The sequence below is a fragment of the Salvelinus fontinalis genome, chromosome 2, assembly GCF_029448725.1.
Source record: "Salvelinus fontinalis isolate EN_2023a chromosome 2, ASM2944872v1, whole genome shotgun sequence".
NCBI lineage: Eukaryota > Metazoa > Chordata > Actinopteri > Salmoniformes > Salmonidae > Salvelinus > Salvelinus fontinalis.
The window spans coordinates 42486100-42508988 of NC_074666.1; the positions used below are offsets into that span (position 1 = coordinate 42486100).

The window sequence follows — 22889 nt, forward strand, 5'->3', positions numbered from 1 at the left end:
CATACGGCTCATTGCAATGGCCACCGAAATCCTCCAAAAGTCCCTCTTCTGATTTTGGCGCTCAACTCCAGCGCTAGAACCCATTTCTAAGAGCCTCCCCCATCCCCATGCAGTTTTATCACTCCCTCAAATCTTAATACCTTTGTAAGTAGGGCATTGAATCTAAAGCTATTTGTTTGATACTGACTTTACCCTCTAATCCATTTTCAAATGATACTGATGACTCCTTTCAATTGAGACATCACATCATAATGTTATGTATTTTCTTCCTTTTTTCTCCCGAATTCGGTCTTTCCTTCGTTCTTTTATTTACTCCCACCCCTCCCTACCTCGCATCTCCCACAATTCCCTAATCTTTTTGAAGTCACTGCCTTCCACTGGTGGAAGTCTGACAGATGCTGAAAATGGGATTGAGTGGTAAATTGAATTATGCCAGAGCATAATATGCCAGAATGGCAGGTGTACAGTGGTGGCAGTGTGGACAGCCTTGATTGGTGGCAGCTGTGAAAGCTAGTCTTGTCTTTTGGATGACGTCTAAATGGAGTAGCGACAGTCCGTGTCATTGTGTTGGGGAACAAGAACCACATTTGGCCACGAAATGTGTGGCAGGAGACGAATCCTCTCATGGTAGTTTGCCTCACAATATTGCTCGGCATCGAGGGTTCCGCATCGTGTTCCAGAGCTGTCGTGATGAACACATCTTCTCCTGTTTCCACTAGCCTATAGTTGGCAGCTCCACTTCAAAATATAATTATAATGTTGTCCATGACACTAGTTGTTCTCCTCAAGCTCCAAAGCTAACCTTATTCTGTTGGTTCGGCTAGTTTTGTGGACTCTGTATTGTGGTAATAATGCATGACCAAGTAATTTGTAGGTATGCCATTGGTCATATTCAGCATGGATATTTCCTAGGTACTTCCTTCATACTCTCTCTGATTGATGTTTTCTGATCTAGTTACATTATACATCAAGTTCAGTGGTTCAAAATAAACTGCTATTTTTACTCGCTTTGGGGTTTTGGGCAACAAAATCTCAACATTAAGGATGAATAATTAAGCCAAAGCGGGGAAAAAGGCCCATCGTCAAGGAGCCACTACTGTCTCATGTCTTATTTTGGCTCTAGAGAGGTCCAAAGAATTGCACTTGTTGCCTCTCCTCTGAGTCCTCTCCCAGTTGCCGGTTGACCATTTTGAAGTCATGCCGTTCTACTTCCCCATGCCCATTTGAAAAGGGTGTGCTCCCTTAGAGTTTCATTTCAGGCCAAAATGTCCTGGGGATTGTTGTGTTTTTTTGGGGGGGAAATCTGCACTGTGTAATGGCATGCGGGGAAGCACTTAGCAGTATGCAGAAAATAAGCCTTTTTGCCAGTAATGGCACACGCACATACACACAAACGCTTCATCACAGTGTAGCGTGAAGTGCTAAGGACTGTTTGTTAACACCTCTGCAAAATTCCTAGAACTTCTAAGAGTCAGGAGAGTGTGCAATGTGCCACTTATTTTAGTGTCCCACACTTCTAATATGATGATAGGCTAGGCTATATCCGCATGGTACCACCGATTCACTGCTCATTGGGTGAGAAGAGATTTAGAATGTCATTTGATGGCCTCTGTGATGGAATATCTGCAATACGCCGGGTAACCTTTTCCCCGTAACCGCCGATTTGTAACTGAATGTCAGTAGCTTAATTTAAACGGAGGGGCACGTAGAATAACAGCTGACAATTAATTTGTTCGCTGTTCTCCGCTCTTTGTTCCTCTCAAAGTATGTGTTATGACAGCGTAGTAGCTGCCGCCATAGAACTAGAATCTATCTAATTCTAGTTCTATGACTGCTGCAACCCCAAACTACTACAGTAGAAGTTTTTGCCCTGAGGTTTGCACCAAGTAAAAGGGAAGAGTTTGCGGATTTATTCTGCAGAACCTGGATGGTTGTTGTTTTTACCCCTCCCTCATTCCCTGGGTCGGGAGAATTACTGCCACCTCCAAGTGCAGCCAATCCTCTGAGGTAAATGTGTTTAGCCCTGTGTGCCGCGCGGAGGGGGGAGGTGAAGACAGCCTGGGCGTGTGATGAATGACAACTCATTCAACAGCAGCTGCCCCATTTTCAGCCCGTCGACAATGACGCGCACTGCGGCGACCCTCTCCCTCACTTTCCTCTTTCTCTTGCAGTCTTCCCTCTCTCTATATCATTCGCTCTCTTTTTACCTCTTTCTCTCTCTCTGTGTTATCTAACTGGCAAGGAAGGACCTTTGAGAAGGGAAAAGAGACACAGAGAGAGAGACTCAAAGCCTACGGGAGTATTTTGTGTAGTCCCCGCAGACGTCCTCAAGGATAGACATGTTACTGATACATGTTATGTCTTCTGGGATTTACTCAAAGGACGGCGGGGCTTTCATCCCTGACATGAAGATAGAAGGGACGTTGTTGGGCCTGTGACATCACAATGACTTCTCTTTTAGAGAGTGGCATAAAAAGGAAGTATCATTCCCCCGCCACCCTTTGAGTAAGGAGCTCTGTAATTGGTTGAAACATCTGCTCTTTCCCCTTTCCATTTCTGGAGGTAATTGGTGTTTATTAAGTATTATGGCCAGTATTTGCCTATGTCAACTCAAAGGAGTAAGATATAATAATATTGCCTTTTTTAGTTGCCTCTGGTTTACACATTCATGAATTCAGCAGAGTGATGAATTGTTGTACTATAAGCATTAGAAGCAACAAGAGGCGGTTATTTTGATGCGATAGAATTAGTCTGCTGTCTGCCGTCCCATCTGCGACAGTGATTTGAGGAATGGAAGTGATGCCCCTTGCCACTCCCTGCTAATGAGCAGTTTTTATCTGGAAATTAAACCACAGTCTGTGAAAATATAGTCACACTTGTTTACAGATCAATCAAGTGAGGATCCCGCGGTTCGCCTGTGAACCAAGCTTTTCCTCCATCGCCAGATAAGTGCGATTAAAAAGGGAATGGGTACTTCCCAAGGCAATGGAAAATACGTGATGGGGTCATCAACATGGGCTTGACACCAGACATTCAAAGATTTATTTTTACCACAACTCAATGTAGGCAGAATGGGAGCTTTAGGGGGAGAAACAACAATCAGTGCAGTGGGAAAAGAGTGGACCCTGTCTTTGTCAAAGTGCAGTGGGAAAAGCGACGGCTGTGTATTCTGCATCCCCTGTGTTTCTCTTTTGCCTTGTCAGAGACAGTGCATAGTGATCCCCCTCCTACATTATTTGACTGTTTATCCTCTACAGGAATGCTAGCTGGCTGCATCACTTGTTCCTGCTCATACAATCTCTGTAGATTCAATTATACGCTGCTCTGGACACACTGAGAAATATGAGAGGATGAGAGAGAGAGGGAGGTATGGATAAAAGGGGGGAGAGAAATAGAGTAAGGGAGAGAGAAGCATGCTAGAGGGAGAGAGGGAAAGGGAAAGAGAGAGAAATGTAGGGAGGGAAAGAGGGAGGCTAATGCAGAGCATTCCCTGGAGGCATGTATTTATGCTGGGGGAAAATCTGTGATGCTGGAGTCGATGATGTAATGGTACCCTACTGTATAATGATCAGCAGTGACCTCCTAAATGAGAGGATTAGTCCAAGAGGCCTGAGCTGTGCAGAAATAATGGGCCCCGGGCTCAGTGGGGGTCTAGCCTTCGCTTGACACAGCAAAAAAAACGACTGGGGGAGATGCCCTTGTATACCACCACTGCCACCAACATGCACTCACTGTCACGGTAGCATGATGTTGTCATATATCATGAGAGGCCCCCTGCTCTCCTGTTACATCAGTGACCAGACAGACAGCAGAGATCTAGAGGTCATGTGCATCACAATGCTTATCACCAGCACGTCAGTGGTCCATTGTCACAGCTCCATTGCACAGACACCGACCCAAGTCAGACAACTAGACGATATGAGGTGCATTTGCTAGGTATAAGTAAACAGATGCTCACAAATGTTGACCTTCTCAGTCTTTTGATAGGGACCTGTTGGGGAATGACCTGGAGGTTCAATAACAAATAGACACATATTACCCTGGTCGGTGGTCATTTAACCGATGTGCTGACAATTACTAACACAATTGGAGTGAACCTCCATGACCGAAAATAGTACAACCATCTAAAAATGTAGCCTAGTGTATGTGAAGAGTTGTGCCGCGGTCACCACGGCACCACAGATGAGAGTGAAGGAGAATGAGCGAGAGGGTGGTGGGGGCTTGTTGTCATTTCTGTCAGACAGCGTCAGGGCAGCCTCCAGGTTTGAACACAGGGCTTAGGAATGAATATGGGGCTAATGGTTGACTGCGGGCAACGCTCTCTTTTGTGTGCTCTGATCAGGCGGATTAAAGCATCCGTATTTCTGCCTCTCCTGGTATTAGCTTGTAGAACGGGATATGTTTTAGTATTTCCGCTAAGGAATATATGATATGTAGATCCGACCAAGATGATTCAATTTAGTAAAGAGACAAAAACAGGGCTAAGAGAGAGAGGAAATGGAGAGGCAGGGCATTGTAGTCTCAGCAGCATTCCCACTCATGGTTTCTAAAGGGTTTGGAGCAAATCTTTGTGTTGGAGCACTTTTTAGCCTACCTCTAAAACACATTTTCACTGCAGGATGGGATATGTGTTGAATATGTGGCATGTAGGCTAAATTGTGAAGGTTTATGAAAAAATACATGTGTTTATCTCAGATGGAAAGTAGATAGCCAAATGTGTTTCTGCACGTCAACATACATCTTGTGAGCCCCAATACTATTGGTAAATTATGAATACAAAAGTGATAGTACGCTCTTCAATAGATTGCTCTCTGATATTGATATCTCTCCACATAGCCTAGCATTGCAATTTGATTAGCAATATATTGCCAGTGTGTGAAAAAGAAACCAGACCAGATTCTGGTCTGAAATAGGCTACATTATGTTTTATTTTCCTATGTCTTGCTCTTGGCATGATGTAATATTTGTTATTGAGTAGTAATTAAATTCCTTTCATTACCTTCCTTACGTTGTATATGGTAATGCAGGGTTTCTGTATCTTTTCAGTCCAGTGATGTGCAGTAATTTTTTGTCCTTTTTTTTGTTGCAGTTTTAAAACAAATTTCCCAAAATTTTATGCATTTTGCCATGGCTAATACTATATTCTTTAGCCTAAACATAATAACTAAATATACTGCAAAAAAATCACACAAAAAGTGTTTTATTCTCGCTGACTGTATCTTTTATTTTGGGTATTGTTCGTTCTCAAAGATTCTACAATAAAAAAACAGTATCTCTTCCAGATACTTTATATTGTTCTTTATAAAGTATTTTTCCATCCCAATTTACACTTTTTGGACTAAAGTGACCTGATAAAACACTTAGGTGGCCCACCCAGGGATTTCAATGGCAGAAAAGCCTTGAATAACACTATCTATGATCTACCAATGTAGAGGCTAATGTCCTAGGAATGCATTTCAGATTCAGAAAAACGTTTCTGCCCCAACATTGGGCATTGTGTTGTCGAACACACCCTCAAGAATTTCACTACACCCGCAATAACATCTGCTAAAATATGTCTATGTGACCAAGACGATTTGATTTGATTATGCTTTGAGTCATAGCCCCTTGTATGAGCCTTACAAACGACTGTAGCCTAAATACATTCATCAGTATGCCTACGCACAAGTAGGCTATAATTGATCCTAATCACCTCATAAAAGTGTAAGTGCAATAATGCATCCATAAAGTATAAAGTGGTTTATAAAAAATGGTCCTGAAAACTCAAATCCGAACTCATCAAATGGATCTGTTTGTTTATTGTCCCCGGAAGTGGTGTGGTGGCGGCAGGCACTATGAATCAACCTGAATGGAGCTCGTTGAATGGCCCATCACTCTAGGTACAGTTGAGCGGTCCGGTTATCAGTGTCATTCGCTGTGCTCGTAACCCCGGTTCCATGTCTGTCTGGAGCCATTGGGTTTCCATTACCACAAATCCATTCTGCTCATTTAACAATAATGACTGAGGCCCTGCCACGACCCCAGACTCAAGCTGGGCTAAGTCTCGTCCGAGAAGACACTAGACGTTCCTTTTGGTTTCGTTCAACCCGGCTCCCATATTCACTGACTTATGGTTTCATCCAGGTTTTCAGTTGATAAACCTCAAAGTCCAGAATTGAGATTTTCTCTTCTAAAGCCTAGATGACAACATAATGGTATTATTGGCTATAGCCATCGTGTTTTGGAATGCTTCTATAACATAGAAACACTGACACATCTTTCCCGACAAATAAAAATGATATCCCAAAATATGTTTACTTTAAAATGTATTCCAAACAAAAACAATGATTGCGAAGTTAAACAAACCATACAACTCTATGCAGAATGACGGCACAAACTGTCATTCTGTTACAAAACTTTGCATCTGCACGGTTCTTCAAGTTAACTTGTTTTGTGGAAGTTGTAGTCCTTTTGCATAGAGTTGTATGGTTTGTTTAACTTTGCAATCATTGGTTTTTGTTTGACATACAGTACCAGTCAAAAGTTTGGACACACCTTCTCATTCCAGGGTTTTTCTTTATTTTTACTATTTTCTACATTGTAGAACAATAGTGAAGACATCAAAACTATGAAATAATACATATGGAATCATGTAGTAACCAATAAAGTGTTAAACAAATCAACATAGATTTTATTTTTGAGATTCTTGAAAGTAGCCACCCGTTTGCTTGATGACAGCTTTGCACACTCCTGGCATTCTCTCAACCAGCTTCACCTGGAATTTTTTTTACAACAGAAGTTCTTTTTTGGTTATTACATAATATTTCATTGTTTTGATGTCTTCACTATTATTCTACAATGTAGAAAATAGTTTTTTTAAAATAAGGAGAAACCCTTGAATGAGTAGGTGTGTCCAAACGTTTGACTGGTACTGTACTTTTTTTTTTTTGAGTCTCACCATCATTCTGTTCTGTGGAATTGTCCTAAATCATACCTCTATCATTCTGTAAACTGCCATTCAGAAAACAGCTTTAGTCCTACTGAGAGAAATACAGGCACACATCTGAACCATTATTTTGTCACGCCATCTGAAAACAGGTTTTGGTGCCTGGCTGTTTTGTAAGATAATAACTGAGCGAGCCAATCTTGTTGCCGTGGTGTCCATTCCGCACGCCATGGCCTATCCAACCAATCCCCCTCTGATATGAGAACACGGTCGGCCCTCCTAACCTCTTAATTACACGACAGCGTGGCGGGTCACGCTCCAGCCCCCTGGTCTCCCTCCCCTCCCCCCAGTCCAGTCAGTGGTGTCCATCTGTGCTTTCCCTGTACCCCAGCCATCTCGCTAGCAATACGGAGCCCTGCACGCAATAGCCTAATGTTCCCCAAAATGGAAACACTGGGACCAGTAATAAGATAAAGTTCCTGGCCAAAGCACAACGCAACATGTGGTGGAGGGAGGTACAGATAGGGACATTGACTGTCAGTGCTACATTAAAAGACGCAATATTGTTGTAGGGCTGTATGTACTGTACAAGTGATACTATCAGGGCCATAGGTCACACTTACCATTGCCAATGGTCTTATATACCACAGCAACTACTAGTGGAATAATTATACCACCTCAAAACAGATTAGTTACTTTGTAGCTATGTACAGTGGTGGCTACCACTTTTGCACACATGTTTTTGTCTACATAGACAACATTATTTGCTGCAGTACTAAGTAGTAGTCAACCATATGTACAGTGCATTCAGAAAGTATTCAGACCCCTTGACTTTTTCCACATTTTGTGACGTTACAGCCTTATTCTAAAATTGATTAAATTGTTTGTTTTTTCTCATCAGTATACACACAATACCCCATAATGACAAACCAAAAACTGTTTTTTCAGGCAAATTTGCATATATTTTTTTATATATAACATTTACATAAGTATTCAGACCCTTTACTCAGTACTTTGTTGAACCTTTGGCAGTGATTACAACCTTGAGTCTTCTTGGGTATGACGCTATAATCTTGGCACACCTCTGTTTGCGGAGTTTCTCCCATTCTTCTCTGCAGATCCTTTCAAGCTCTGTCAGGTTGAATGGGGAGCGTCACTGCACAGCTATTTTCAAGTCTCTTCAGAGATGTTAGATCGGGTACAATTCCGGGCTCTGGCTGGGCCACTCAAGGACATTCAGTGAATTCTCCCGAAGCCACTCCTGCGTTGTCTTGGCTGTGTGCTTAGGGTCGTTGTCCTGTTGGAAGGTGAACTTTTGTCCCAGTCTGAGGTCCTGAGCGCTCCAGAGCAGGTTTTTATCAAGGATCTCTCTGTACTTTGCTCCCTTCATCTTTCCCTCGATCCTGACTAGTCTCTCAGTCCCTGCCGCTGAAAAACATCCCCACAGCGTGATGCTGTCTCCACCATAACAGGTTTTCTCCAGACGTGACGCTTGGCATCCAGGCCAAAGAGTTCAATCTTGGTTCCATCAGACCAGAGAATCTTGTTTCTCTTGGTCTGAGACTCTTTAGGTGCCTTTTGACAAACTCCAAGCAGCCTGTCATGTGCCTCAACCATAAAGGCCTGATTGGTGGAGTGCCGCAGAGATGGTTTTCCTCAGTTTGCTCAGTTTGGTCAGGGAGCTAGGAAGAGTCTTGGTGGTTCCAAACTTCTTCCATTTAAGAATGATGGAGGCCACTGTGTTCTTGAGGACCTTAAATGCTGTAGAAATGTTTTGTTACCCTTCCCCAGACCTGTGCCTTCACACAATCCTGTCTCGGAGCTCTACGGACAATCCTTTCGACCTCATGGCTTGGTTTTTGCTCTGACATGCACTGTCAACTGTGGGACCTTATATAGACAGGTGGAACCCAATTAAGTTTTTAGAAACATCTCAAGGATGATCAATGGAAACAGGATGCCCTTGAGCTCAATTTTGAGTCTCATATCAAAGGGTCAGAATACTTATGTAAATAAGGTATTTCTTTATTGTAATTTTTTTAAATTTTCATACATTTGTTAAAGACCTGTTTTCACTTTGTCATTGTGTGGTATTGTGTGTAGACTGATGATGGGAAAATGTAATCCATTTTAGAATAAGGCTGTAATGTAACAAAATGTTGAAAAGGGAAGGGGTCTGAATACTTTCCTAATGCACTGGAACTGCCTTGGCCCTGGAAGGTTTATTTTGAGTGGCACTTACGCAGCATTGGTTACATACTGAACATTCACATGCAAAGTGCAAAGTTAACATACAGGTGTAGGATCTTGATCATCCTGTTGAAGGAGAACTTTCCTGCAATGTAGGAATTTTAAAAAGTGCATTTAATGTTTAAAAAGGCTTCTGAAGTTTAATTTCCACTTTGAAATGTCAGACTTGATTTTCCTTTACGAACATTTTTACAACCCCTACAAAAATGTCCATTAATTATAATCCACATAATAATTCACATTTCCTGTTGCTGCAGGATTATTTTTCCGCTGTTGCGAACTGGCTCTGATTAAGATCCGACATCTGTACATTGTGTTTGGTCCTTACATCATTTATATAGCCAGTATGTGTGTTTTGTATAGCCTATTTAGCCTAGATAGTGCTGAATGAGTTGGCTCAGTGGAGAGAGGTCCACTCAGAGATGAGTGAGTCACTTTGTGTTTGCGGTTTACCCCTGACTTACATTAGAGCCATGACGAGAGCCATGTTTTTTTATGATGACTCTCCGCCACTTATGGTACTTCAGTGCATCTTAACCTTACAGACGTCGTGTACAATCAGCGCAGTGCATCACAGCGCTTAGTAACAACAGACCTCATCCGTGGCTTCTTCTGTCTCAGCGGTGCAACACGAAAACTCACACAAAAATAACTTAATATTCCAAATGAGTCCTACACTGTGTCTGCTCTGCAGTGCACATAGTTTTCCCCCCTCTTGAAACACTAAGAAACCTACATTAATCCAAGATCTCCGGGTTTGATATTTTCCCAATCTCTCGGCGCCACCCATGATTGTGGTGGTGACCTCGCCCAGGTCACGCTGGGACATGGCGGGGGAATTTTCCCATCACCGCCAGCTTATCAGTGTGACAGCGCAGGCGTTTAATCGCGGTGCCGCAGACAGCTGTTAAGTCCCTCTCCATACTGACTCAGACGCCGAGCGTGGATGAGCGAGCCGAGCCGATGCTTCCAGTGTCGGGGGGAGAGAACGAGTGAGAGTGGAAGAAAACAAGTGGCTGGTTCATAGGTTTCATAGAGCTCCACTGTGTCCCTGTTCACCAGCGGCCTTCGTCTCATCCCCTGGTGTGTGTGTGTGTGTGTGTGTGTGTGTGTGTGTGTGTGTGTGTGTGTGTGTGTGTGTGTGTGTGTGTGTGTGTGTGTGTGTGTGTGTGTGTGTGTGTGTGTGTGTGTGTGTGTGTGTGTGTGTGTGTGTGTGTGTGTGTGTGTGTGTGTGTGTGTGTTTGCGTGTCAGTAAGTGATATTTCAGACTTGTAGATGTCTTTCTTGCAGTCTGTGTCACTTACACACACACACACACAGAGTCACAGTGGCGCACACACAATACAGTATGATCTCAATCACAAGAAGAATGCTCTCCCGGTAATGTAGTCACAATTGGGTCACTGGGGCTTTGAAAACAAAACAAATGGTTAGTGTTGACTGGAATAAGGTTGAATCCATTTTCATTCAGACTTTGATTCACTTCGGCGGCTTGTAAGCGAGACAATGGGAGAGCGGTATCGATAATTACTTTTTAATGTGGCACACTCATCATGTCCAATTTCATGGCCCTCCAGCTGCAGATTTCCGATTGAATCACGACATAATGCGGTTACACTCCACCTTTTGAATGGGGTGGGGGTGGAAGAGGAGGACCCAACTACCGCCAACTTCCCCATGTCTGGATCTGTGCCATTCAGACCTGGGTCAAACATAGATTGCCTACAATTGTCTTTCAAATACCTTCGGTACACTTCATTTGGGGCTGGCGCACAGGGTGGGCGAGCTTTGCACTTTTGGGACTACCACATAAAAGGTTGACAAGGATGACAAGGTTAGAGGTATGGTTCCTCCAGTAAGGCCTTAGAGGAGGAAAGGGTTGAACTAATGTTAATGTAGAGAGTTCGGCAGAGGGTTAACGCTGTCAGAAGCTCCTTGACTTGATAGGATTTTGCTGACAGTAGCAGATTGCTATGTCTGGATTATTAACCTACTGTAGGTCTGCAATACAAACCACATTACATATGCAATTAGGCCCGTATTTCTATTGAGGCTTTGAATATGAACTTGGTGGTCATTTTTTTCTGCTGCTATAGAGATTCTTGCAGGTCTCTCACACCCAGAAATGTTTGTGTGTGTCCATGCATAGGGGTGGGGATGTGTGTGCGAGAGAGAAGGCCGGCCTGTCTTTGAGCTGTTCTGTAACCATTTTATGAAGTGAAGTGTTCTTGCGGGCTGTAGAGGTGATTTTAAAGAGAGGCATCAAGCCTTCATTAATGCAGCCCAGCCTGTCTGACCCCTGGTTAATGTTCCTATCATTTTTAGAGTAGGGAGTAGCTACCTTTCATTTGAAATGACTCATGTTTAATGCATCTCTCTGGTTCCAGCATTTAACCTCGCCTCCACGGTTGTTGGAGGGTTGGATGGTTGCATACCGGCGACATGGCCATGCCGGGCAAGAGGGGTTGGCGGGTTAGCCAGGCAGCCCCCCTCAGGACCGGTGGGGTTGAAATGGCCATGCAGAGTTATTCACAACTGTCTGGCATTTACTTAACATTGCAAGCCCCTTCCCCCTGGCCTGTGTTCCAGGAACCTGATCTCCAGGGTGGCCCGGGTCCCCCCGTGGCTCTCTGAACCACTTAGTTGCCGTGGCCTGGGTCATGACTGGAATCCTTAAGCAGGGGAGACTGGCTTGCGGTGGTGCTGGGTTTGGGGTGTGCGTGTGTGTTTGTTTTGTACTCGCTCTGTGGGTGTGTAGTGGGTAATCATTTGATATACTGTATAACTCACCTGCAACCCATAATGAGACTATGCCATTTATATTCAAAAAGTCAATCAAATGCATATATCACTTGACTCCATAAGATAAATAGCAATGTGCAAGCAGGACTATTGTGGAGTTACAGGAATATACTATCAAAAAAGGTCTGAGAATTTAATATCAAAGGCTAAAATTTGTTGACCAATAGAATACTGTAAAAGTGAACTTCCAACCAGATATCAGACCTACAGGATGTTATCACAACAGCATCTCTGCTTTCCAGAGGTGTGACAGAATGGGTGATGGTGAGAGCAACACTGAAAACACAAAATTATTTTCATACAGTGTTGATATGAGTCACTTCAGGGGCCGCCACTGTGTGTGTGTGTGTGTGTGTGTGTGTGTGTGTGTGTGTGTGTGTGTGTGTGTGTGTGTGTGTGTGTGTGTGTGTGTGTGTGTGTGTTCATGGCTTTTAGCCTACTAACAGCAGAGTGAGTAAGAAACATATACGAGTGATTCAAATAAAAATCAAATCACATTTTATTTATCACATGCTGCGTAAGCAACAGGTTTAGACAAACAGTGAAATGCTTACTTACGGGCCCTTCCCAACAATGCAGAGAGAAAAATTCAGTCTGATTGCTCAGCAAAGTTCAATGGAATCAAATCTAGACGATGTCAGCCGATGATACATTTTTGACCATTTCAGACATCCATTAGATGCATCTGTGCCACAAATACGAGTTGAAATGTCTCTCAGGATATAAACGGAAACCAAATAGGATATATTTTCTTTTCAGTCTCCACTCTGAAAATTTCAACTGATTTCTCGGCTACTAGGAGGAATCGACAGACTCCCACTTGTCTCTTGGAGAATTGATAATTAGTACGTCACCGTGATTGAAATTTGGCAAATGTTGAAAGGATATGGGTTGTCTAATCAGAACCAGCCTCAGAGCAGAATCCTGATGCTCGGTTGGCGTAGAGCGCTTTTTAAAGATGTAACGGGTGACAAATGAATTGCATTATGGGTGAAGATGTTCATTTTCAGGAGGATAGCGATGGCAGAAACCACAGATGGACAAATCTGGTACCTAACATCTCTGAAATGGTGTAATTTGCTTTCACTGTCATATGAATTGAACCACCAATAAGCGTGTGCTTGCTATTCAGACCAATTCTGAGGTGTTCAATATTAAACTATGTTTATTATACTATGATTATGTCAAGCTGTATTGAATATGACTTATACCTGAAAAGTCAAATCTTCTACTGGTGAATTGACTGAATTGAAATGCCATGTGTGCTATTGAATGAATGAAACTATTCACCCTTTCCCTGAGAAGAAATCATGTACCCTAGAAATCCTCTCTCTCTGCCTTCATATGTGGCCTCACGCTATGCCAATGAGCTACCTCTCCTCTGCACTGGTGATGTTGGAGGCTGTTAATCTGTGGTGAAAGGGGCTTATCGCTAATGCTAACGCTACTCTCTCTCTCTTTTCCTTTCCCCTGACACAGGAGCTGCTCAGTACCCAGGTAAACCCCCCCTACCTCCTTCTTCTCTCTTTTCATTGATTTCTCTCTCTCTCACTCGTGCCCTTCTCTTCTCTTAGTTTTTACAGAATGGTCGCCTCTCAGCGTCTAGTGTTTGTGTGCTGCATACTAACTATCGCAGTGGTCCTTCCATATCAATTTTCTTTTATCACACTTTTTCTCTCACTGCCTTTCCTTCTCCTCTGTTTTCGTACATCTTCCGCCGCTGCCGCCGCTCCATAGCTGCTGATAGACTATCTCTTGCTTCTGCACCTGCTTTTGTTTCTTCTTCACGTCTTTTCTTCTCTTGTTCTTGCAACCTTTTGCTCTCTATAGCTGGTCTAGGGTCAGTTTTGTTGAGTACTGCATAATGGATGATGTTAGACATGGGGGCAGGGAGAGCTGATCTTCAAACCAGTTTGTATGAGCAGAAGGTCACTAGACTCTAGAGCTACAGTTTGTCACATTCTCTTTTTCTTGTCAGTGTTGTTTTGTGTTAGGTTTTTAAATGTTGATGGTCTGTGGTATGTGAAATTGTTTGCATTGTCCATAAAACAAAGTATTTTTGTGAATGAATTATGATATTGGAAGGACTTCGATGAACCAGTTTAAAAGCTTATCATCTCACATGCCTCACTAGAATATATCACAAGTTATTCATAATGGAATCATTTTGATACTCCTTAGCAAAACTTCAGAGGTTATTTTAAGGATGCCACTTCCTTCATACTTAGTTACTTTTAAATGGATGGCAAACCAGGACATATCTGCTTCAAAACAACACCGTTCCTCATTTGCCTGCTAGCAAGGCCTGTTTTAGTCTGTTCGTGTTACACCATGGCACCATGGCAAACTGGTCGGAATTTGTGGTTGGAACTAAAAGAAATGACACAAGCTACAAAGTAAGGTCTATTTTTTTGTCTTCAACTTGACTGGCTTTCAAACAGTCAGCCACAATGAAATAGCACGTTAGCAGTTAGCATACAGTCACTACTCTGTCAACAACTCTAGTACATCTCCAGTCCTGGAGAGCTACAGTGAGTGGATGTCTTTATTCCATCCCAGCTCATCTAATCATGGTCTAAATTGAAGACCACTATCAGTTAAGTCACTGAATCAGGTGTGTTGGTGCAGGGGTGGAACCAAAGCCTGCACACTCTGTGGGTCTCTGGGACCAGAATTGTCCAACACCTTCACGGCCTCATATCCGTACCAGACCGTTGGCTTTTAGCACGTTAGCTGTAGACTACTGTAGACAGAGGTTGAGGACAGTCAGACGTTGAAACTAGACGGCCCGACAACGCCCCTCACTGCGGCACGGGCGATTAATGCTCCCACCCACCCCCCCCCCCATCCACATTCAATCACGCCAAAGATGCTGAGCCAGTATTGAACTAGCGTTCGCAAAAACACTGCCTCGCTTGGCAGAGGGCCTAGTGTCTGTGTGTTTAGCCCCTGCCTTCGATCCAATTATTAATGTCACCCTCCGTTATTTATACGTATATAAATTAGAATTGAGCTGCGAAAGATTCTTCCCGAGGGGGATTGGATAGAGCCCAGCCCTTGCTAAGAGGAGGACAGTCCTTCACGGCTCTATGCTCAGTGATATCCTGTCCTATCCTACCCCACCCACTGTTATGCTGTGGTCTTCTACAACAGATTGCCAACTGAGCATCACTGCTCTGCTCTCCTTCCCCTCTGCCAAAGACATACTATACTGTACAGTCACCATCTATATATTAAGTAAAATACAAAAACTACAAAGCGCTTTATGGCTGGAGGACTGGTAAAAGTTGCTGGCTGTAAACTTCCAGTAAATCCCTAAAGGACTTGATGTGGAGAGCTGTTGAGGGGTGTGCTGTTGAGGGGTGTGCTGTTGATGGGAGAGCTGTTGAGGGGTGTGCTGTTGATGGGAGAGCTGTTGAGGGGAGAGCTGTTGAGGGGTGTGCTATTGAGGGGAGAGCTGTTGAGGGGTGTGCTATTGAGGGGAGAGCTGTTGATGGGAGAGCTGTTGAGGGGTATGCTGTTGAGAGGAGAGCTGTTGATGGGTGTGCTGTTGAGGGGAGAGCTGTTGATGGGAGAGCTGTTGAGGGGTGTGCTGTTGAGGGGAGAGCTGTTGAGGGGAGAGCTGTTGAGGGGAGAGCTGTTGAGGGGTGTGCTATTGAGGGGAGAGCTGTTGAGGGGTGTGCTGTTGAGGGGAGAGCTGTTGAGGTGTGTGCTGTTGAGGGGAGAGCTGTTGAGGGGTATGCTGTTGAGGGGAGAGCTGTTGATGGGAGAGCTGTTGAGGTGTGTGCTGTTGAGGGGAGAGCTGTTGATGGGAGAGCTGTTGAGGTGTGTGCTGTTGAGGGGAGAGCTGTTGAGGGGTGTGCTGTTGATGGGAGAGCTGTTGAGGGGTGTGCTGTTGAGGGGAGAGCTGTTGATGGGAGAGCTGTTGATGGGAGAGCTGTTGAGGTGTGTGCTGTTGAGGGGAGAGCTGTTGAGGGGTGTGCTGTTGAGGGGAGAGCTGTTGATGGGAGAGCTGTTGAGGGGTGTGCTGTTGAGGGGAGAGCTGTTGAGGGGTGTGCTGTTGATGGGAGAGCTGTTGAGGGGTGTGCTGTTGAGGGTAGAGCTGTTGAGGGAGAGCTGTTGAGGGGAGAGCTGTTGACATTTTAGTAATTTAGCAGATGCTTTTATCCAGAGCGACTTAGTGCATACATTTTCATATTTTTTCATACTGGTTCCACGTTGCGCTCTACCAACTGAGCCAACAGGAAGGACAGCACTCGTGCTGGAGTTTAGACCTAGCATAGCGTAGGATCAGGATCAATTCCAGTCCCTTTGAAGTCGGGAATTGAAATAATATTCCGCTGAAATTATGGGCATTTTCCCAATTTGTGATTTGAATTCTATTTCCTTTCCTGAACGGACGATAAACAGAGGCTGTCCTAATGATGTTTCGCAGGCGCAGAGGAGTAGATACATTCTCCAGACACTTGATTAGAAGAAATACTTAGTAATGCAACACTGCACCCGGTAAATCCACCACCTCTATTATACATGAATGTTTCAGCCTGAGACCTTTGTGTTTCAGTCTAGATCAATTGTCTAGACTGATCCCGTTTTAGTATAACTGACTGGAATTTCATTTATGTTAGGTCAATAAAGTCCTATGAAAATGACCCAATCTAACAGAAAAGACCAACAAATGATTTAATGCACTATTACCATGTTTACTAAACGTCTCATTCAACCTCTCAGTTGAATCAGGTGTCCAAGTCCTGGAATACATGAAATACATGAAATTGGCTGCGCTGAGATTTTAAAACAACAGGACCTCCTAAATATGTCTTGTTGAACAGTGTCTGCCTCCTCGCTCTGACCTCAAGGACAAACCTGTGCCACAAGGACTCCTTGCCCCCCCCCCCCCCCCCTCTCCCAACGCACTGATGACATTAGTATGTGTGTGTGCATGCAAGTGTGTTTATGTGTGTGTGTGAGAGAGGGGGTTCTTTCGGGGCAATCAATAGAGGGAGATGTGAGAGGAGCAGAGGACAGGGGCTTCCGCATGGCAGTTCATCTGCAGGCCACAGTACAGGGATTCATATCTGTGTTCAGATGGGTCCTTGAGATCACATACACGCTCTTCTCTCTCACAAATCACACACACACACACACTCTCTCTCTCGCTGTCTCTGTGTCTCTGTCGCTCTCGCTCTCGTTCTGCACGTGCACACACACAAAAGCCTGCTAATACTGAACCATTTAAACACTTGCCCTCAAATTCCACCTTTCTCTGATGTGTAAATATTGGACTATAAATTGTGCCTTCTTGAATAATACTGATGCAAAAAAAAAGATGATATTCCACTGAGCTATTTACTTTATGTTCCCATTCTCATTTTTATTGTGTGTTATTGTTGTTGCATTGTCGAGAAGGAACCAGAGAGTAAGCACTTTCGTTAGACGGCGTATACCATGCGTATCCTGTACATACCACTAATACAACTAGAAACGCACACACTACGACACAGAGCTATGCCTGCAACATTGCACACGTGCTTTGTCGTTGAATGGTTCTAGTCAATGTTTACTTGTGTGCCCTTTGCATTCCTTTAATCTAGATCTCCTCCAAAGCCTGTTGAAAACACCAATGCAACCACTATATTTTCCTCTGAATTGATTGGTTTGCAGGTGTTGCAGACCACACTGTTTGATGATGATGATGATCTTCATGAAGCAATTCAAATAAAAGTGTATTGTAAGTAAGCCTCACGAGGACATGGAGACACAGTTTGAGGACAGACATACCAGACTAGATAGTAGTGAGCAGCAGGTTTGTGAATGCTTTGTTTTGTGTTTGTGTACAAGATGACTGTGGAGAGACAGCCAGGTGCTAGAGCCACGTAGCAAATACACATACACAGGCACCCCTTCTCACACACACTAACTCACACACACCACTAACCAAGAGGAGAAACAGTGAGTGTGGAGGGGAGGGGGGGAGGAGGGGGGAAGAGGGATGCTGATAGCCTGTGTTCTGCTGCAGTGCCCTCTACCTCCCCACCTCTCTCTTTCTCCCTCTGTATCTCCCTCTTGTTCTCTCTCACCACATCTCTCTCTCTCTCCTCCTTCAGCCCTTCTGCAGGGTCTCAGCTTGCTTTTGTTTATCTGGCTGGGGGTGGAGGAGAGGAGACCCCTCCATCCATCCTTCTCTCTCCCTGCCTCCCTCCCTCCCTCTCTCCTTCCTGAAAGAGATTTCCAAATGAGAGAGCATAATGGCGTGCCCTCTGGTAGCGCGCCCAGGCCACCAAAGCCTCTCTGACACCCTCCTCTCATACACATCCTCCCATCCCTCCCCCACACACACCCACAGACACACACACCCCTCTCCCTCCCTCATGCACACCCACAGACACACACACACTCCCATCCCTCCCCCACACACACATCCTCCCATGCCTCTCCCATCCACACCCACAGACACACACACATCCTCCCATCCCTTCCCCCACACACACCCACAGACACACACAAATCCTCCCATCCCCCACACACACCCACAGACACACACACATCCTCCCATCCCCTCCCCCACACACACCCACAGACACACACAAATCCTCCCATCCCTTCCCCCACACACACACAGACACACACAAATCCTCCCATCCCTTCCCCCACACACACACAGACACACACAAATCGTCCAATCCCTTCCCCCCCACACACCCACAGACACACACAAATCCTCCAATCCCTTCCCCCCCACACACACACAGACACACACAAATCGTCCAATCCCTTCCCCCACACACACCCACAGACACACACATATCCTCCCATCCCTTCCCCCACACACACACAGACACACACAAATCCTCCCATCCCTTCCCCCACACACACACAGACACACACAAATCGTCCAATCCCTTCCCCCCCACACACCCACAGACACACACAAATCCTCCAATCCCTTCCCCCCCACACACACACAGACACACACAAATCGTCCAATCCCTTCCCCCACACACACCCACAGACACACACATATCCTCCCATCCCTTCCCCCACACACACACAGACACACACAAATCCTCCCATCCCTGCCGTGATTCAGATGCTTTTCTGCACCACTTCTCTCCATCCATCCACGGACAGCTCCCACGTGAGCTCTATTTTCCTGGTCATTAGCACCACACAGGCCAGGCTTCCCCCTCCTTGTTTACTTCTCTTCTCCCTCTTTTTATTGGAATGCACTGCAAATGTCTCCCCACTATCTCCTCTCTGAGTGGAGAGGAGGATGGTGCTGAGGAACGGAGGGAGAGAGGGAAGACCATTACAGAATAGCCTTTGAGGGATTTTCCCGGGTGTTTTCTCCTCCAAAGCATGGAGGCGTGGGAGGTCAGTTTATAAACACGGTCTCATAATCTGCATGTACAAACGGCATGCCGTCGTTGCTAATTAGCCACTACAAAAGCTTCTTCAAACTCTTCTTCGGGGCGAGTAATCACAACTTAAGCGCTAGGCCCTTTTGGAATATGCTTCATGATTCTGGGTGACATCAGTTCACCGTTAACATGATAAGTAGTACAGAGTTGTTTGCAAGTGCGTTCCATAAGTGTTTGTTCTTGATACAATTATTTTTATTCAAACAATTGCCACTTAGTGAAATTACTTAGTAAAAGTCAAAGATGATGTGGAATCATTCTTAGTCATTCCCTTTGAATGAGCGAGCTATCTCAAATACTAAAACATCCTCGGTATTTAAGAAACCATTAACGTTTCTGAGGAAAATTAAGCCACTTGACGTCGTTGAATGATTCAGAATCATCACTAGCAAACCTTTTTATTTTACTACTGTGCAATAAAATATTTCTATAACGTCCTCTTTACTCCATTTAATGAGATATGTTTCATCTTAAAAGCAGAACATTTCTAAACGGTGTAAATCAGGCTTAAAACATTTTCTTTTATTGAGTAGAAGCAGGGTTATTTTAGCCTGGTCCCAGATATGTGTGTGCTGTACAGTCAACTATGATTTAGCATGACATTGAACATAGGAGTTTGCAAGACGGCACAAACAGATTGGGACCAGGCTAGGGTTCTTTGCATCAAAGCAGTATGTGTTAATATGAGACGGTGACTGGTTGGTTAGGGATTTTGGCAGGGCTGCATCACCGTGCATTTCTGTTGAACAGGGTCTCCCACTCACAGATGGAGGGGTCAATGGCCACTGCCACTCATCTGGTTCACAGCAGAATTGGATTGTGAAAAATCGCAGGGAGAGGAAAAAAAGAGCCTCTTGTTTTTGCGGGAACACCAACAAAACTCGCACAGACACACAAACACATGCAGGCACGCATGCACACACACACACACACACACACACACACACACACACACACACACACACACAGACAGACAGACAGACAGACAGACAGACAGAGAGAGAGAGACACAGACACAGACACATACACAGAATGCCATCGGATGGGAATCAAATTATCTAGGGTGCTTAGATACACATTGACTGTCAAGCACACTCTCAGTGAGAAATGACTAGTTGACCTCTCAAATTCACCATGTCAAAATACAGCATTGTTTGTTTGTTCTAAAATGTCCCCTTAGATGTGGTATGACACATAAGCTAAGCGTAAGCACAAGCTACAGGCCTAGTTAAATGCTGAGAAAATAGACCCTTCAACACTAATCTGACAGAACTGGTTAGATGTAACCAATACAGTGGCAACCTTGCTTTTCACCCAATCAATTCTGTTAGTTCAGTGTTCATCTCAAGGTAGGACACCAGCCTTGTGCATATTAACAGGGTAAAAAGCTCTACAAGCACCCCATTAACATTCCAATAACGTTCTAGCAACATTACTTACTTATTGGCAGTTAGCATTAGCAGAGTACAGTTCAACAAAGGGCGTGGCACAGTAAGAGCTCCTCACTGCGTCTGTTCAATAGCCTGCTGTATGCTAGCTAGCCAGCTCAAGAGCCACTTCTGTACGCAACTCCCATGGTCAATGCTAATTTGACAGCGGTGCTATTTCTCTGATCGAACTTGCAGAGTGTGTACTGGGGGGGGCTAGTACCAGCCCTGGTTGCCGGACCCTCTACGCTCCCCTCTACAGAGAGAACAGTACCAATGACGAGGGCCCAATGACCTTTCCAATCCAGCGGTGTGCTGCAGCCTTCAGCCAGCTGTCTGTGACTTGCACCGCATGTGGGCTTCTCCCAACCGCTGGTGCTCTCTCTCATGTCAGGGCGAGCGTGGAAATGTATCACACACTAGCAAAGACACACTCGGGTCTCTTCTTTCTCTCTCACACACACACACACACACACACACACACACACACACACACACACTCAAATGTGTGCACAAATACACTCACACAAGTTCAGTCGAGCACACACACACACACACACACACACACACACACACACACACACACACACACAGTGTAGGCTAGTGCTGCTGAACGTACAGAGCATCCTCATCTGACAAGTTTAATCTAGGCCAGAATGATCAATGCTCTGTGCTAGCGCTTTTGAACATCACTAATTACATACAAAGATAATGTCACAGATCTGTTTGAACAAGTTATGCAAATGGAACCGATATGAATCCTTTCTTGCATGACGGCAAGCCTTGTTGATTGTTGACACATGCACAGAAAGCAAATGCACAGCAAAGCTTAGAGAGCCTTTAAAGGGGGAAACTAATGTTATATTGCACATGCTAGTTTGGTTCATCGTTTACAAGATTCCATTTGCGAATAATTAATTTGATTCATGTCAGTAAAGAATTGATTTATTTGATTGTTCAATCAATTCATTGAAGCATAGATACAATAGCCATCCTCTAACTAATATACACATGTTCCTGTGCCCATTCTGGTGCTGTTAGACCATATATTTGCTTTTGTTTATCCTCTGCTTTCTGGCCAGGTGCATGCAGGGTGAGTTGAGAGACTTTTGCCCCAACTCTTGGTGGGTAGAGATAGATTTTTGCTGAAGACTCATCCAATATGTACACACGTCTCTCCCATTGAATTTGCCAAGGTGTCTCCTCCTTCTTGCTCAAACACATGCACATCTATACATGTATGTATGTTGAGCTGTAGCTCGGTCCCATCTGTAGGCGAGGCTACCGTGATTTATCCATCTCTCTCTGCTGCATTCCTTTGTTGTTATTCCAAACATGTATGGCAGTAGATGCACACCAGGATAGTTAGAGGATTTGCCAAGGTACAGATCGAGACTAGTATTGAGAATGATTGATCTGATAGTCTGGGCACTGAAGCCATGTGATATGGTCCCACTCTGACATGGTTTTCTGAGTTGTCGTTTTTGGATGCGGTTTCTGACGTGACACATTCAGTATTATCAGAACTATTTGTGTTGCACATGCAGTGCCATCTCTTCTTTTGGTAAACACCTGCTAAAACATATTCTCGTCATTTTACCTACTCATTTCATTTGGTCTAATTACCAAATTATGATAATGCACTTTTTGTGTAAGAGCTGTTAAAAAAAGAGAAAATGCCTGGAATTTTAGCCTGTTCAGGTGGGAGTTTTTGGCCCAGATCATGACATCACAAGCTGATCTTATTATTCTGACTAATAACCAGTCATCTTTTATTTGCATATGTATCCTCCAAATTTGAAGGGGGTAAGCAGGGTAGGCTCATAGAGATCCTATTACATTACTTATTCTATGGGTTTGGCTTTAGAGCAGGGGTACTCAACTCTTACCCTACGACAGGGGTGTCAAACTCATTCCACGGAGGGCCTTGTGTCTGCAGGTTTTTGGTCTTTCCTTTCAATAAAGCCCTAGACAACCAGGTGTGGGGAGTTCCTAACTAATTAGTGATGTTAATTCATCAATCAAGTATAAGGGAGGAGCGAAAACCCGCAGACACTCGGCCCC

The 22889-nt window shown here is 44.4% G+C and overlaps 1 protein-coding gene across 5 annotated transcripts in view; it reads left to right on the forward strand.

Moving 5' to 3' along the window:
• Positions 1-22889, forward strand: part of cadm1a (cell adhesion molecule 1a) — a 425433-nt gene that overhangs the window by 316127 nt on the left and 86417 nt on the right. For 4 of the 5 annotated variants that reach the window (XM_055875687.1, XM_055875698.1, XM_055875705.1 and 1 more), the window contains exon 2: positions 13457-13474. The exons of the other annotated variant lie outside the window; for it this stretch is intronic. In XM_055875687.1, the coding sequence (XP_055731662.1) occupies positions 13457-13474 (18 nt within the window). The remainder of the gene's footprint in view (positions 1-13456; positions 13475-22889) is intronic. 5 annotated transcript variants of the gene reach the window in all.